The sequence below is a fragment of the Salmo trutta genome, chromosome 1, assembly GCF_901001165.1.
Source record: "Salmo trutta chromosome 1, fSalTru1.1, whole genome shotgun sequence".
Lineage (NCBI taxonomy): Eukaryota > Metazoa > Chordata > Actinopteri > Salmoniformes > Salmonidae > Salmo > Salmo trutta.
The window spans coordinates 18,500,987-18,515,768 of record NC_042957.1 but is presented as its reverse complement, the minus strand read 5'-3'; the positions used below and the strand labels follow the sequence as shown (position 1 = coordinate 18,515,768).

Sequence of the window (14,782 nt, the reverse complement as noted above, 5' to 3'; positions counted from 1 at the left end):
ACAAGTCATATGCACAGACACACATGCATACAGACACATACACACACACACACACAAACCACAGGGCAAAAGCTAACGCATGTTCAGTAGGCTTCTAAATTCCGAAGTTATGAATTTAGGAACATCTGTCTCTGTGTGTGCGTGCATGTGCGTGTCCGCAGATGAGCGTTTGAGATAGTGTGTGTGTGATGTTCGTGGGAAAACTCAGCATGTGTGTGTGTGTGACAGAGACAAATGTACTGTTGTGTGTAGGACTACATGTGTCTGCCTGTGCATGGCTAACACCTGAGCGTGAACCTTTGGCTCGGGTATGAACCTTTGGCTCGGGTATGAACCTTTGGCTCGGGTATGAACCTTTGGCTCGGGTATGAACCTTTGGCTCGGGTATGAAACTTTGGCTTGGGTCTGGCTGTCAGAAGGAGGGGAAAGGTCTGGACAGCCCATATCCTAACTAACTTGCCTAGTTAAATAAAGGTTGAATAAATAATATACACTGCTCAAAAAAATAAAGGGAACACTTAAACAACACATCCTAGATCTGAATGAAAGAAATAATCTTAATAAATACTTTTTTCTTTACATAGTTGAATGTGCTGACAACAAAATCACACAAAAATAATCAATGGAAATCCAATGTATCAACCCATGGAGGTCTGGATTTGGAGTCACACTCAAAATTAAAGTGGAAAACCACACTACAGGCTGATCCAACTTTGATGTAATGTCCTTAAAACAAGTCAAAATGAGGCTCAGTAGTGTGTGTGGCCTCCACGTGCCTGTATGACCTCCCTACAACGCCTGGGCATGCTCCTGATGAGGTGGTGGATGGTCTCCTGAGGGATCTCCTCCCAGACCTGGACTAAAGCATCCGCCAACTCCTGGACAGTCTGTGGTGCAACATGGCGTTGGTGGATGGAGCGAGACATGATGTCCCAGATGTGCTCAATTGGATTCAGGTCTGGGGAACGGGCGGGCCAGTCCATAGCATCAATGCCTTCCTCTTGCAGGAACTGCTGACACACTCCAGCCACATGAGGTCTAGCATTTACTTGCATCAGGAGGAACCCAGGGCCAACCGCACAAGCATATGGTCTCACAAGGGGTCTGAGGATCTCATCTCGGTACCTAATGGCAGTCAAGCTACCTCTGGCGAGCACATGGAGGGCTGTGTGGCCCCCCAAAGAAATGCCACCCCACACCATGACTGACCCACCGCCAAACCGGTCATGTTGGAGGATGTTGCAGGCAGCAGAACGTTCTCCATGGCGTCTCCAGATTCTGTCACATCTGTCACGTGCTCAGTGTGAACCTGCTTTCATCTGTGAAGAGCACATGGCGCCAGTGGCGAATTTGCCAATCTTGGTGTTCTCTGGCAAATTCCAAACGACCTGCACGGTGTTGGGCTGTAAGCACAACCCCCACCTGTGGACGTCGGGCCCTCATACCACCCTCATGGAGTCTGTTTCTGACCGTTTGAGCAGACACATGTACATTTGTGGCCTGCTGGAGGTCATTTTGCAGGGCTCTGGCAGTGCTCCTCCTGCTCCTCCTTGCACAAAGGCGGAGGTAGCGGTCCTGCTGCTGGGTTGTTGCCCTCCTACGGCCTCCTCCACGTCTCCTGATGTACTGGCCTGTCTCCTGGTAGCGCCTCCATGCTCTGGACACTACACTGACAGACACAGCAAACCTTCTTGCCACAGCTCGCATTGATGTGCCATCCTGGATGAGCTGCACTACCTGAGCCACTTGTGTGGGTTGTAGACTCCGTCTCACGCTACCACTAAAAGCACCGCCAGCATTCAAAAGTGACCAAAACATCAGCCAGGAAGCATAGGAACTGAGAAGTGGTCTGTGGTCTCCACCTGCAGAACCACTCCTTTATTGGGGGTGTCTTGCTTATTGTCTATAATGTCCACCTGTTGTCTATTCCATTTGCACAACAGTATGTGAAATTTATTGTCAATCAGTGTTGCTTCCTAAGTGGACAGTTTGATTTCACAGAAGTGTGATTGACTTGGAGTTACATTGTGTTGTTTAAGTGTTCCCTTTATTTTTTTGAGCAGTATATATATATATAAACCTGTCCCCCTTACCAACTGTAAGCTTGGAAACACATAACCTTGTGTATGGTACAGAGCTGTGTGTGTGTGTTTGTGTGTGTGTGTCTGTATGTGTCTGCCCATCACTGAACTGGTCAGGTTTCCCGCTTATGATGTATTGACACACCTGCTCTGCATGAACTGTTTTCTGCTGTACAACACCCCCCCTCTCTTTCTCTCTCTTTTTCTCTCTCTCTCTCTCTCGCTCTCTCTCTCTCGCTCTCTCTTTCTCTTTTTTGCCTCTTTCTCTCTCATGTGAGAATGAATGTCATGTGTAATATTAACCCTGGATACAGAGTTATGGAGTGTTTAAGGTTGAAGTTGTGTGTGTTTACCTCTGTGGAGCTGAATAGACTGGGAGAGTGTGAGAGAGAAACAGGTACATAGAGAGAGAGAAACAGGTAGAGAGAGAGATAGGGAAAGAGAGAGAAACAGGTAGAGAGAGAGAGGGAAACAGGTACATAGAGAGAGAGAAACAGGCAGAGAGAGAGAGAGAGATAGAAAGAGAGAGAGAAAGAAAGAGAGAAAAAGGTACATAGAGAGAGAAAGAAAGGAACATCGATAAAGAGGGTGATTTGGACTGGCTAATCACGAAAGGTCAGTGGTTCAAGCACAGTGTAGGCTGCTCACTCCATGAGCATACAGTCGAGCTACCAAGAACTCATTAGCATCCAAACGTTGTTATCTCCGTTCACATTGCACAGAGCAAAATGGCAAATCTGACCCAGAAACAAAGAGTTTATTTTGGGTCAACTCTTTTCAGCGAACTGTGTCCAATTCTAAAATAGTATCCATGACCTTTTTATATATTACATTTGAGAGAAAATAGCAACAGCCTCCCTAGGTTTGTATGTTAAGAGATGTTTCATACGCTTCTTTAGAAAGCTGAGTGTGTGTGTGTGTGTGTGTTTGTGTGTGTGTGTGTGTGTGTGTGTGTGTGTGTGTGTGTGTGTGTGTGTGTGTGTGTGTGTGTGTGTGTGTGTGTGTGTGTGTCTGGCGCTGGTGTCTGCTGTATGTACATTCCCGTGTGAGTCTCAGTGGAGTATCTCAGCACGTTGTTTTCAGGATGATTTCAACGTGTTTTCAAACCTGCCTCTATCCAGTCAGCTCTGATTTACATCACTCTGAGGGCTTATTCACTTAAATAAGCATTAGAATACCACGCTCTGCTGGTCTCTGACTGGGCCTGATAACACAACTGTAAATACACAACCATAGAATTACACACAGATACAGTGTACACATGTTGTGTGTCTAACATCACTGAGACCTACTGGGAACAATAATCATATAAACACACATTCCAATATCCTGTAGCTCTGAACACTTACACACAGACGCAAACACGCAGCCAAACAGCTGCACAGACTGCACACAAATCGGTATAGAATCTATGAAATCTATAAAATCTCTCAAATCCTTTGTTTGTGTACCCGGTCCCTCGCGTAAGATTATACCCAGAGTTTGAACATTGAATACACAACACACACACACACACACACACACACACACACACACACACACACACACACACACACACACACACACACACACACACACACACACACACACACACACACACACACACATTCTCACCTGGAGTTGGGTTTGAGGTTCTCTATAGCCAGGTGTGTGCCGCTGGAAGTGCTGGAGGACCATCTGTTGTTGAGGATGTCATCATATGAGGCGCTGTGGACCATGTAGCCTGCAGGGGTTACACACAGGGCAAGGGTCAGGGGGTAAAGGTCACCAGAGGTTACAGAAGAGAGACAGATCCATTTTGAAGTTTAAGAAAGAGGTGGCCATCTTGTTAGTGTGGTCTGAGGTCTGAGGTTTCAGAGGAAAGATTTTCATTTTAGAGGAGAGTGAATGGAGCCAGGAGAACAATCCCAACTAATTTTAAAGGTATCAGTGGTTTTAAACTAGAGACAGCCTCAGTAAGTCACATTGTGGATCTGCCAACCACTACCCATACCGAGCCTCTCTGTTTCTCACCTGTTCTTTTGCCTCTGCTCTCTCTCACACACAGGAGGGTAATCCTCCATAAAGCCCCAGGCCAGTGTGTGAGTCGAGAGTTCATGGAATGCTCAGATCATGCCACTCAGCCAGTGGAAACTCTACGAGCGCCAGGCTCACCGCTTTCCACCACATCAAGCCACGATGTGTTCCTATTGAATGTTTTAGGACCTAATATTTTTGCTGGAGCCTGGACAACACAGCTGGCTCAAGATTCTGTTGTTCCCTCTTTCTCTCCCACTATTGCAGCCTGTCACTCACTTCTTCTCCTTCTCTCCTCCTTTAATTTTCTCTCCCCCCTGCTCTCCCTCTGTTTCTTTCCTCTGCTCATTTTGCTGATAATTGAGAGAAGACAGGAACTGTAGAATATGATAACAAATAGCCCAGTGATTATACTAAACAATATGAATGAATTCCTCTGCTCATTTTGCTGATAATTGAGAGAAGACAGGAACTGTAGAATATGATACCAAATAGCCCAGTGATTATACTAAACAATATGAATGAGAGACAGGTGAAGAGGAGAGGGGGATAAGTGCCACAATTTGCAACACATCTGGAAAACCACATGAGAGAGAAAGAGCGAGATCGGAAAGCAAGTGATAGGGGTGTGGAGAGAGAGAGCGAGAAAGGGGGGGGGGGGATGGGGGTGGTCAAGTACAGCCTCCTTTACAGTAAACAAAACTCTGTGATGTCTGAAACATCGGGGTCGGGCGAGTCCCTAAAATCTAACTAGCAGCTCACTAGTACATCAACAACCAGTTAGATTATTTGTGCTGACCAGCTGTGATCCTTTGAAAAGCACAACAAATGGGTCAGGAACGAAAAGTTGAAGTCAGACTAAGTTCACACTAACTGCTTGAAGCACTGACAGAATACTCTTGACACACTTACATTGTATTTACAGGACTTGCAAGCTGCTAGTCACCCTGCGTGACATTGTGGTCCACTCCCCTGACACCATGTTTTCCTTTAGGGGGATGGCCCAGTCCAGTCCACTCACCTGACACCATGTCGTCCTTCAGGGGGATGGCCCAGTCCAGTCCACTCACCTGACACCATGTCGTCCTTCAGGGGGATGGCCCAGTCCAGGATGACGAATGAGTGACAGCCTTCCATGGCGACCACGGTGATGTTGTGGGGCTTGTTCTTGGGCGGCTGTTTCTGATTGGAGGCCAGGCTGTCTTTCTTGAACAGGCTCTCCAAGACGTCCACCTGGAGGTATTCCAGAGCCTCCGTCAGAGAGCATGGAGCACCCGGATCCTTCTGGATGAAGTTCACGTACGGAGCTGTAGGGAGGGATGGCAGTGGAGGGGGGGTTGGCAGGAAGGGATGGGAGTGGAGGGGGGGTAGGAGGGAGGGGAGAGGAGAGGGGATGGCAGGGAGGGATGGGAAAGCAGGAAGATGGTTGATCAATTATGTTACATTTTTGCTGGTTTTACATCCCAATCCAGAAACCCTTTGGGAGAGCACCAGTTTTTGTTGGACTACATCTTTACTGAACACTAAAACAAATTTGTTAATACAAGAAGGAAATGTTGCAACATCTGCTGGTGGACAATAAAGTCTCATATGACAATATTTGGCAACAATCTATTGTGTTTAGAAGCCAGTCCATGAGAGTCTCTCTGTTAGTCAGGAGTTCAGGAGAAGTAAGACTGGGTGTTTTTGAGTAGTATAACGGGTCGTGTGAGACCTCCAGTCCCTTCTTTCCTCCTCTTTGGGTGATTCTCTGTCTGTGTCTGTCTGTATTTCCCTCGTTCTCTGTGTCAGTGGGAGCTAGTGCCAGATAGATCCATATACAGCTGTGAACACTTGCAGAACTCCCAGAATTCCCAGCCTGATTGGGCTGCCGATGGGAATGGACATTTGGCTGGACTCCTCACCACATGACTTGGCACAGACACAGCCAGAGGCACAAGCCAATAGGGCCACACGTGTCACTGTCCTCACCGGCTTCTCGTCTCCTTTTTTCAGACACTTTTTAGAAGTCAATAGAGTTGTACTCATTTCACCTTCATCTAATACTGTCCTTACAGACACACATCTGGACATATATGGCTCTGGTCTATACAGTCTTCACATACACTGATGTGTCTGTCCTTGTATGTTCTCTTTAATATGTATACAAGTGTCTGTTTCCACATGGTATCAATTTTTTTTAATCTGAACATGTCTATCCTATAGTCTTTTTATATCTGTGTTTTGATCTACTGTATTCTGAGGAAGCAGATGTTGTCACACCCTGATCTGTTTCACCTGTCTTTGTGCTCGTCTCCACCCCACACCAGGTGTCTACCATCTCCCCTCATTATCCCGTGTGTATTTATACCTGTGCTCTCTGTTTGTCTGTTGCCAGTTCGTTTTGTTCGTCAAACCTACCTGTGTTCTTCCTCCTTGCTCCTGCCGGATTCTAGTTCCTGTTTTCTAGCTTTCCCGGTTTTGACCATTCTGCCTGCCCTGACCCTGACCCTGAGCCTGCCTGCCGTTCTGTACCTTGTCACACCACACATTTTTTTCTTAAGATGGCGTAGCAGTCAGGCGTCTTTGTCTTTGTCTTGTCGTGTCCAGTATATATATCTTTATATCTTTTTTCTTCGCATATATTTTTAAAACTATTTTTCTTAACCCCAACCTCAACATACTTTCAAGCAACCCACCTCACCCAATGTGGTATGGATCTGCTATTTTCTTTACTTTAGAACCGGAACCCCCAACCGAAGCTAGCCAGCTAACCTAACTACCAGCTAGTAGTCAGCTAGCCACTGCTAGCGGTCATCAGCTAACCTTTAGCCCGGACAACTCCTGCCAGTCTGCACAGCATGATTCAACCCAGAGCTTATCATACTCCTTTTTCTCCATATCACCAGATTCCTACCGCAAGCTCTGAACCTCTTCACTTGGATCATCACAGCTTGCTAGCTGCTATCCGATTGGCTTCTCCTGGCTAACGTCTCTGTCCCGAAGCAAGCACCAATTAGCCTGGAGCTAGCCTATGCTAGGCCCATCTCCCGGCTAGCTGAAGAGGTCCATCAGCCACTCATTGGGCTACAATACCTATTTTGCCATTTGGCCTGGACCCCTTTTATTGCTGATACGGAGCCCCACCGATCCATCACGACTGATCTGCCGACGTAACCACACGAGGGGGGCTACAACAGTCTTCTTCCGTCGCAACGTCCCTCTAAGGCCCTTCTGCTACCCTGCAAGCCCCGGCCCACTAGCTGTCTGAATCGCCATGTCTCCAGCCCGTCCAGCTACTCATTGGACACTATGACCACTCGGTTACGCATGCCTCTCCCTAATGTCAATATGCCTTGTCCATTGCTGTTTTTGTTAGTGATTATTGTCTAATTTCACTGTAGAGCCTCCAGCCCTGCTCAATATGCCTCAGCTAACCCTCTTGTCCCACCTCCCACACATGCGGTGACCTCACCTGGTTTAATTGATGTCTCTAGAGACAATACCTCTCATCGTCACTCAATGCCTAGGTTTACCTCAACTGTATTCACATCCTACTATTCCTATGTCTGTACATTATGCATTGAATCTATTCTAAAATAAAAATGTTGAACCAGGAACAGATATAGCCCGTGGTTCACTCCAGACCTGACTGCCCTTGAAATGCACAAAAACATCCTGTGGCGTACGGCATTAGCATCGAATAGCCCCCGCGATATGCAACTTTTCAAGGAAGTTAGGAATCAATATACACAGGCAGTTTGGAAAGCAAAGGCTAGCTTTTTCAAACAGAAATTTGCATCCTGCAGCACAAACTCTAAAAAGTTCTGGTACACTGTAAAGTCCATGGAGAATAAGAGCACCTCCTCCCAGCTGCCCATTGCACTGAGGCTAGGAAACACTGTCACTACTGATAAATCCACAATAATTGAGAATTTCAATAAGCATTTCTCTACGGCTGGCCATGCTTTCCACCTGGCCACCCCTACCCTGGTCAACAGCCCTGCACCCCCCACAGCAACTTGCCCAAGCCTCCCCCACTTGTCCTTCACCCAAATCCAGATAGTTGATGTTCTGAAAGAGCTGCAAAATCTGGACCCCTACAAACCAGCAGGGCTAGACAATCTGGACCCTCTCTTTCTAAAATGATCAGCCGAAACTGTTGCAACCCCTATTTCTAGCCTGTTCAACCTCTCTTCGTATCGTCTGAGATTCCCAAAGATTGGAAAGCTGCCACGATCATCCCCCTTTTCAAAGGGGGAGACACTCTAGACCCAAACTGCTATAGACCTACAGTGCCTTGCGAAAGTATTCGGCCCCCTTGAACTTTTCAACCTTTTGCCACATTTCAGGCTTCAAACATAAAGATATAAAACTGTAATTTTTTGTGAAGAATCAACAACAAGTGGGACACAATCATGAAGTGGAACGAAATTTATTGGATATTTCAAACTTTTTTAACAAATAAAACACTGAAAAATTGGGCGTGCAAAATTATTCAGCCCCCTTAAGTTAATACTTTGTAGCACCACCTTTTGCTGTGATTACAGCTGTAAGTCGCTTGGGGTATGTCTCTATCAGTTTTGCACATCGAGAGACTGAAATTTTTGCCCATTCCTCCTTGCAAAACAGCTCGAGCTCAGTGAGATTGGATGGAGAGCGTTTGTGAAAAGCAGTTTTCAGTTCTTTCCACAGATTCTCGATTGGATTCAGGTCTGGACTTTGACTTGGCCATTCTAACACCTGGATATGTTAATTTGTGAACCATTCCATTGTAGATTTTGCTTTATGTTTTGGATCATTGTCTTGTTGGAAGACAAATCTCCGTCCCAGTCTCAGGTCTTTTGCAGACTCCATCAGGTTTTCTTCCAGAATGGTCCTGTATTTTGCTCCATCCATCTTCCCATCAATTTTAACCATCTTCCCTGCCCCCGCTGAAGAAAAGCAGGCCCAAACCATGATGCTGCCATCACCATGTTTGACAGTGGGGATGGTGTGTTCAGGGTGATGAGCTGTGTTGCTTTTACGCCAAACATAATGTTTTGTATTGTTTGCAAAATTTCGATTTTGGTTTCATCTGACCAGAGCACCTTCTTCCACATGTTTGGTGTGTCTCCCAGGTGGCTAGTGGCAAAGTTTAAATGACACTTTTTATGGATATCTTTAAGAAATGGCTTTCTTCTTGCCACTCTTCCATAAAGGCCAGATTTGTGCAGTATACGACTGATTGTTGTCCTATGGACAAAGTCTCCCACCTCAGCTGTAGATCTCTGCAGTTCATCCAGAGTGATCATGGGCCTCTTGGCTGCATCTCTGATCAGTCTTCTCCTTGTATGAGCTGAAAGTTTAGAGGGACGGCCGGGTCTTCGTAGATTTGCAGTGGTCTGATACTCCTTCCATTTCAATATTATCGCTTGCACAGTGCTCCTTGGGATGTTTAAAGCTTGGGAAATCTTTTTGTATCCAAATCCGGCTTTAAACTTCTCCACAACAGTATCTCGGACCTGCCTGGTGTGTTCCTTGTTCTTCATGATGCTCTCTGCGCTTTAAACGGACCTCTGAGACTATCACAGAGCAGGTGCATTTATACAGAGACTTGATTACACACAGGTGGATTCTATTTATCATCATTAGTCATTTAGGTCAACATTGGATCATTCAGAGATCCTCACTGAACTTCTGGAGAGAGTTTGCTGCACTGAAAGTAAAGGGGCTGTATACTTTTGCACGGCCAATTTTTCAGTTTTTTATTTGTTAAAAAAGTTTGAAATATCCAATAAATTTCGTTCCACTTCATAATTGTGTCCCACTTGTTGTTGATTCTTCACAAAAAATTACAGTTTTATATCTTTATGTTTGAAGCCTGAAATGTGGCAAAAGGTCGAAAAGTTCAAGGGGGCCGAATACTTTCGCAAGGCACTGTATATCTATCCTACCCTGCCTTTCTAAGGTCTTTGAAAGCCAAGTTAGCAAACAGATCACCGACCATTTCGAATCCCACTGTACCTTCTTCGCTATTCAAGCTGGTCATGGGTGCACCTCAGCCATGCTCAAGGTCCTAAACGATATCATAACCACCATCGATAAGAGACAATACTGTGCAGCTGTATTCATCGACCTGGCCAAGGCTTTCGACTCTGTCAATCACCACATTCTTATCGGCAGACTCAACAGGCTTGGTTTCTCAAATGACTGCCTCGCCTGGTTCACCAACTACTTCTCAGATAGAGTTCAGTGAGTCAAATTGGAGGGCCTGTTGTCCGGACCTCTGGCAGTCTCTATGGGGGTGCCACAGGGTTCAATTCTCGGGCTGACTCTTTTCTCCGTATACATCAATGATGTTGCTCTTGCTGCTGGTGATTCTCTGATCCACCTCTACGCAGATGATACCATTCTGTATACTTCTGGCCCTTCTTTGGACACTAAAGCAAAGAAGGGCCAACAAAGCCTCCTTCACTCATGCTGCCAAACATACCCTCTTAAAACGGACTATCCTGCCGATCCTTGACTTTGGCGATGTCATTTACTCCATTTACTCCAACACTCTACTCAACAAATTGGATGCAGTCTATCACAGTGCCATCCGTTTTGTCACCAAAGCCACATATACTACCCACCATTGCGACCTGTATGCTCTTGTTGGCTGGCCCTCACTTCATATTCGTCGCCAACCCACTGGCTCCAGGTCATCTATAAGTCTTTGCTAGGTAAAGCCCCGCCTTATCTCAGCTCACTGGTCACCATAGCAGCACCCACCCGTAGCACGTGCTCCAGCAGGTATATTTCACTGGTCACCCCCAAAGTAAATAGCCCACCCAACTACCTCATCCCCATACTGTTATTTATTTTTTTGCTCCTTTCCACCCCAGTATCTCTACTTGCACATTCGTCTTCTGCACGTCTATCACTCCAGTGTTTAATTTCTATATTGTAATTATTTCGCCACTATGGCCTATTTATTGCCTTACCTCCCTTATCTTACCTCATTTGCACACACTGTATATAGACCTTTTTCTCTATTGTGTTATTGACTGTATGTTTGTTTATTCCATATGTAACTCTGTGTTGTTGTCTGTGTCGCACTGCTTTGCTTTATCTTGGCCAGGTTTCAGTTGTAAATGAGAATTTGTTCTCAACTTGCCTACCTGGTGAATTAATAAAAAAATAAATAAAACCACTGGATTATTGGCTGTTCTGGACCTTTTGGACTCTGATCTGGATTACTGACCTCTGCCTGCCTTTGACCTGTCGTTTTGCCTGCCCCAGTTCTAGTAATAAACTTTTGTTACTTCGACACTGTCTGCATCTGGGTCTTCCCTAAAACGGAATATAATGTTTATAATTTGAAATCCCTTTTGTAACACTCCATTGACATGCATAATAAGCTCTGTATGAGTCTTCAGATAACACACTGCTTGACCACGTGTCTGTCTATGCAGAGGAACCCAATGCCCTTTGGCTGGCGCCAGTACAGTTGACATGATGGGTCAATTGTACAGTTTCCTGTCCTGCATTTTTTTTGCTGTCTTTGGGCGGCTTGACCAATCCTTTGATAAACAGATCTACATGAGCAGCAGCTATCACATCAGAGAGAGGGAGAGAGACAGACAGACAGAGACAGCGAAAGAGCGAGAGAGAACCCTAGATAGAAGAATGGTGACGTGTCAGAAAGCTGGCTGTGGTGTTGGATCTGAAATATTAAACTAATAAATACGAGAGAGGATGTCTCTGTGTCAGGCCAACAGGGACCTCTCCTCTCACTGCTGATATCAGCGGGTTTCATATTATTTCATTATTTCACTGCTATTTTTATTCTATTTCATTCTGTTCAAGGATTTCTTTCATGGATGTAATGAGCTTCAGATGTGTTCGCTGTGCGGCCGCCGGCCTTGGCTCACAGGATTGTCACGGAAACTGTTTAACTGGATTAGAAGACCTGAATCAGGGGCAAATAATGGTGGAGCATCAAGCTTGTAATAACATTGTAATAATATGGTCAATTAGCAGACTTTTTCCCAAAGCTGTGAACACATAGGCCTACAGCATATTCAGTGAACATGGCTATGGTGTTGCAAGCATCATGCACCAACCAAACAATTGGAAGTAATTAATTTCCAATTGGTGGTACTGTCTAGCTAGTAGCCCTGCTTCCAAGGCATTCCAATGAGCCAGACACATTCCAAACGGAGGTCCTCATAGTGAACAATAGCAGCTAACACTGCTGTTACTGGTACCTGTTGGTTAGGGTACTGTCCAACCATGCCACATCTACACAGTCACATGGGAGATGAGTGAGGGGCGCTCCCTGGTGACTCAGCAGGAATGTACGCATCATCATTATGAGCCCAAAGATCACCAAGAGGCTCCTTTATTAGAGACAAGAGGAGGGAGAGGGTGATGGGGGTATTAGAGGTGTTGTTTATATTCATGTTTTGTGTTTTTTTTCAGAGTGTTTTTCCAGCCAGAGGAGTGGATGGAGGAGACAGGGGGGAGATCAAAGTAAGCACATTAGACAGCGGGACCCTTCAGAACACTCACTGGCCTCAGCTGACATAACAGCTTTCTGTGTCCTCGGTACACTCTTAGAAAAAAAGGTACTATCTAGAACCTAAAATGGTTCTTCGGATGTCCCCATAGGATAACCCTTGAAGAACCCTTTTTGGCTTCAGGTAGAACCATTTGGGTTCCATGTAGGACCCTTTCCACAGAGGGACAGCCGAAGAAACCTTTTGGAACTCTTTCTTCTAAGAATGTAGGGACGGGCATTTGACATTTGTTGACTGTTCAAATACTTGCATGTTTATTTTTTTGAGTAATAGAGTACTCGGAATGGAAAATATACTGAACAAAAATATGAACGCAACATGCAACAATTTCAACGATTTTACTGAGTTACAGTTCATATAAGGAAATCGTTAATTTAAATGAAATTAATTAGCAATTGGTGGGCTTGGGATGGTATAGGCCCACCCATTTGGGAGCCAGGCCAGCCAATCAGACTTTGTTTTCCCCCACAAAATAGCTTTATTACAGACAGAAATACTTCTGTTTCATCAGGTGAAGAAGCCGGATGTGGAGATCCATGGTCTGCGATTGTGAGGCCAGTTGAACATACTACTAAATTCTCCAACTTTGGAGGCGGTTTATGGTAGAGATATGAACATTCAATTATCTGGCAACAGCTTTGGTGGACATCCCTGCAGTCAGCATACCAATTTCATGCTCTCTCAAAACTTGAGACATCTGTGGCATTGTGTTGTGTGACAAAACTGCACATTTTATAGTGGCACCTGTGTAATGATAATGGTGTTTAATCAGCTTCTTGAAGCGCCACGACTGTCAGGTGCATGGATTATCTTCACAAAGGAGAAATGCTCACTAACAGGGACGTAAACAAATGTGTGCACAACATTTATTTGAGAGAAATAAGCTTTTTGTGAATACGGAACATTTCTGGGATCTTTCAGTTCATGAAAGATGGGACCAACTCTTTCTATGTTGCATTTATATTTTTGTTCAATGTATATATGTTTTTAGAACAGAAAAGCAAGGCCTGCAATGGAAAAGTCATGTGCATTTATCTATAAACCAACAGTGTCACGATCGTCGTAATGAACGGACCAAGGCGCAGCGTGATTAAAGTTCCACATATTTATTTAACCTGTTGGTGACTCCTTCCCGTTCTCATCCCGTTAACGGGATTGATTTTGACAACAGCCAGTGGAAAATCAGAGCGCCAAATTTAAAACAGCTAAAATCTCATAATCCCATTTTCTCAAACATCAACTATTTTACACCATTTTAAAGATAAACTTCTCGTTAATCTAACCACATTGTCTGATTTCAAAAAGGCTTTACGGCGAAAGCATAAAATTAGATTATGTTAGGACATAAACTTCATAAGAAACACCACACAGCCATTTTCCAAGCAACTAGATGCATCACAAAAACCCAAAACACAGCTAAATGAAGCACTAACCTTTGACGATCTTCATCAGATGACACTCCTAGCACATTATGTTACACAATACATGTATGTTTTACTCGATAAAGTTCATATTTATATCCAAAAACAGTATTTTTCATTGGCGCATAATGTTGAGAAATGTTTTCCCTCCAAACCTTTCGACGAATGAGCACAATGAGCACACATATTACAGAAATACTCATCATAAACTTTGATCAATAAAGAAGTGTTATGCACAGAATTATAGATACACTTCTCCTAAATGTAATCGCTTTGTCAGATTTCAAAAAAGGTTCAAGGCGAAAGCACAATTTGCAATAATCTGAGTACAGCCCAGATGACACTAACAACTAGCAAACAGAAACCCGCCATCTTGGAGTCAATAAAACTAAGAATTTACATTATACATTTTCACTTACCTTTGATTATCTTCATCAGAAGGCACTCCCAGCCCCACAATAAATGTTCGATAAAGTTCATATTTATTTCCAAATAATCCATTTTGTTCGCACGTTAGGTTCACTATCCAAATCCACTACGCGCGTGCTCACTTAGTCCAGACGAAAAGTCAAAAAAGTTATACTACAATTTGTAGAAACATGTCAAACGATGTATAGTATCAATCTAAGGTTGTTTTTATCATATACCTTGAATAAAATTCCACCTATCCGTTCTCTTTAGCAGTGAATATGAACTCGCTCCCAAGTCATTGCGCGTGACTTGAGCCCATGCCTTATAA

The 14,782-nt window shown here is 44.5% G+C and overlaps 1 protein-coding gene across 1 annotated transcript in view; it reads right to left on the bottom strand.

The window, feature by feature from the left end:
- LOC115205325 (fibronectin type III domain-containing protein 1) overlaps window positions 1–14,782 on the bottom strand; it is a 93,956-nt gene that overhangs the window by 14,816 nt on the left and 64,358 nt on the right. The window contains exons 16-17 of the mRNA XM_029771582.1: window positions 5,168–5,404; window positions 3,696–3,804 (exon numbers count right to left, since the gene is read on the bottom strand). Of these exons, the coding sequence (XP_029627442.1) occupies window positions 3,696–3,804; window positions 5,168–5,404 (346 nt within the window). The remainder of the gene's footprint in view (window positions 1–3,695; window positions 3,805–5,167; window positions 5,405–14,782) is intronic.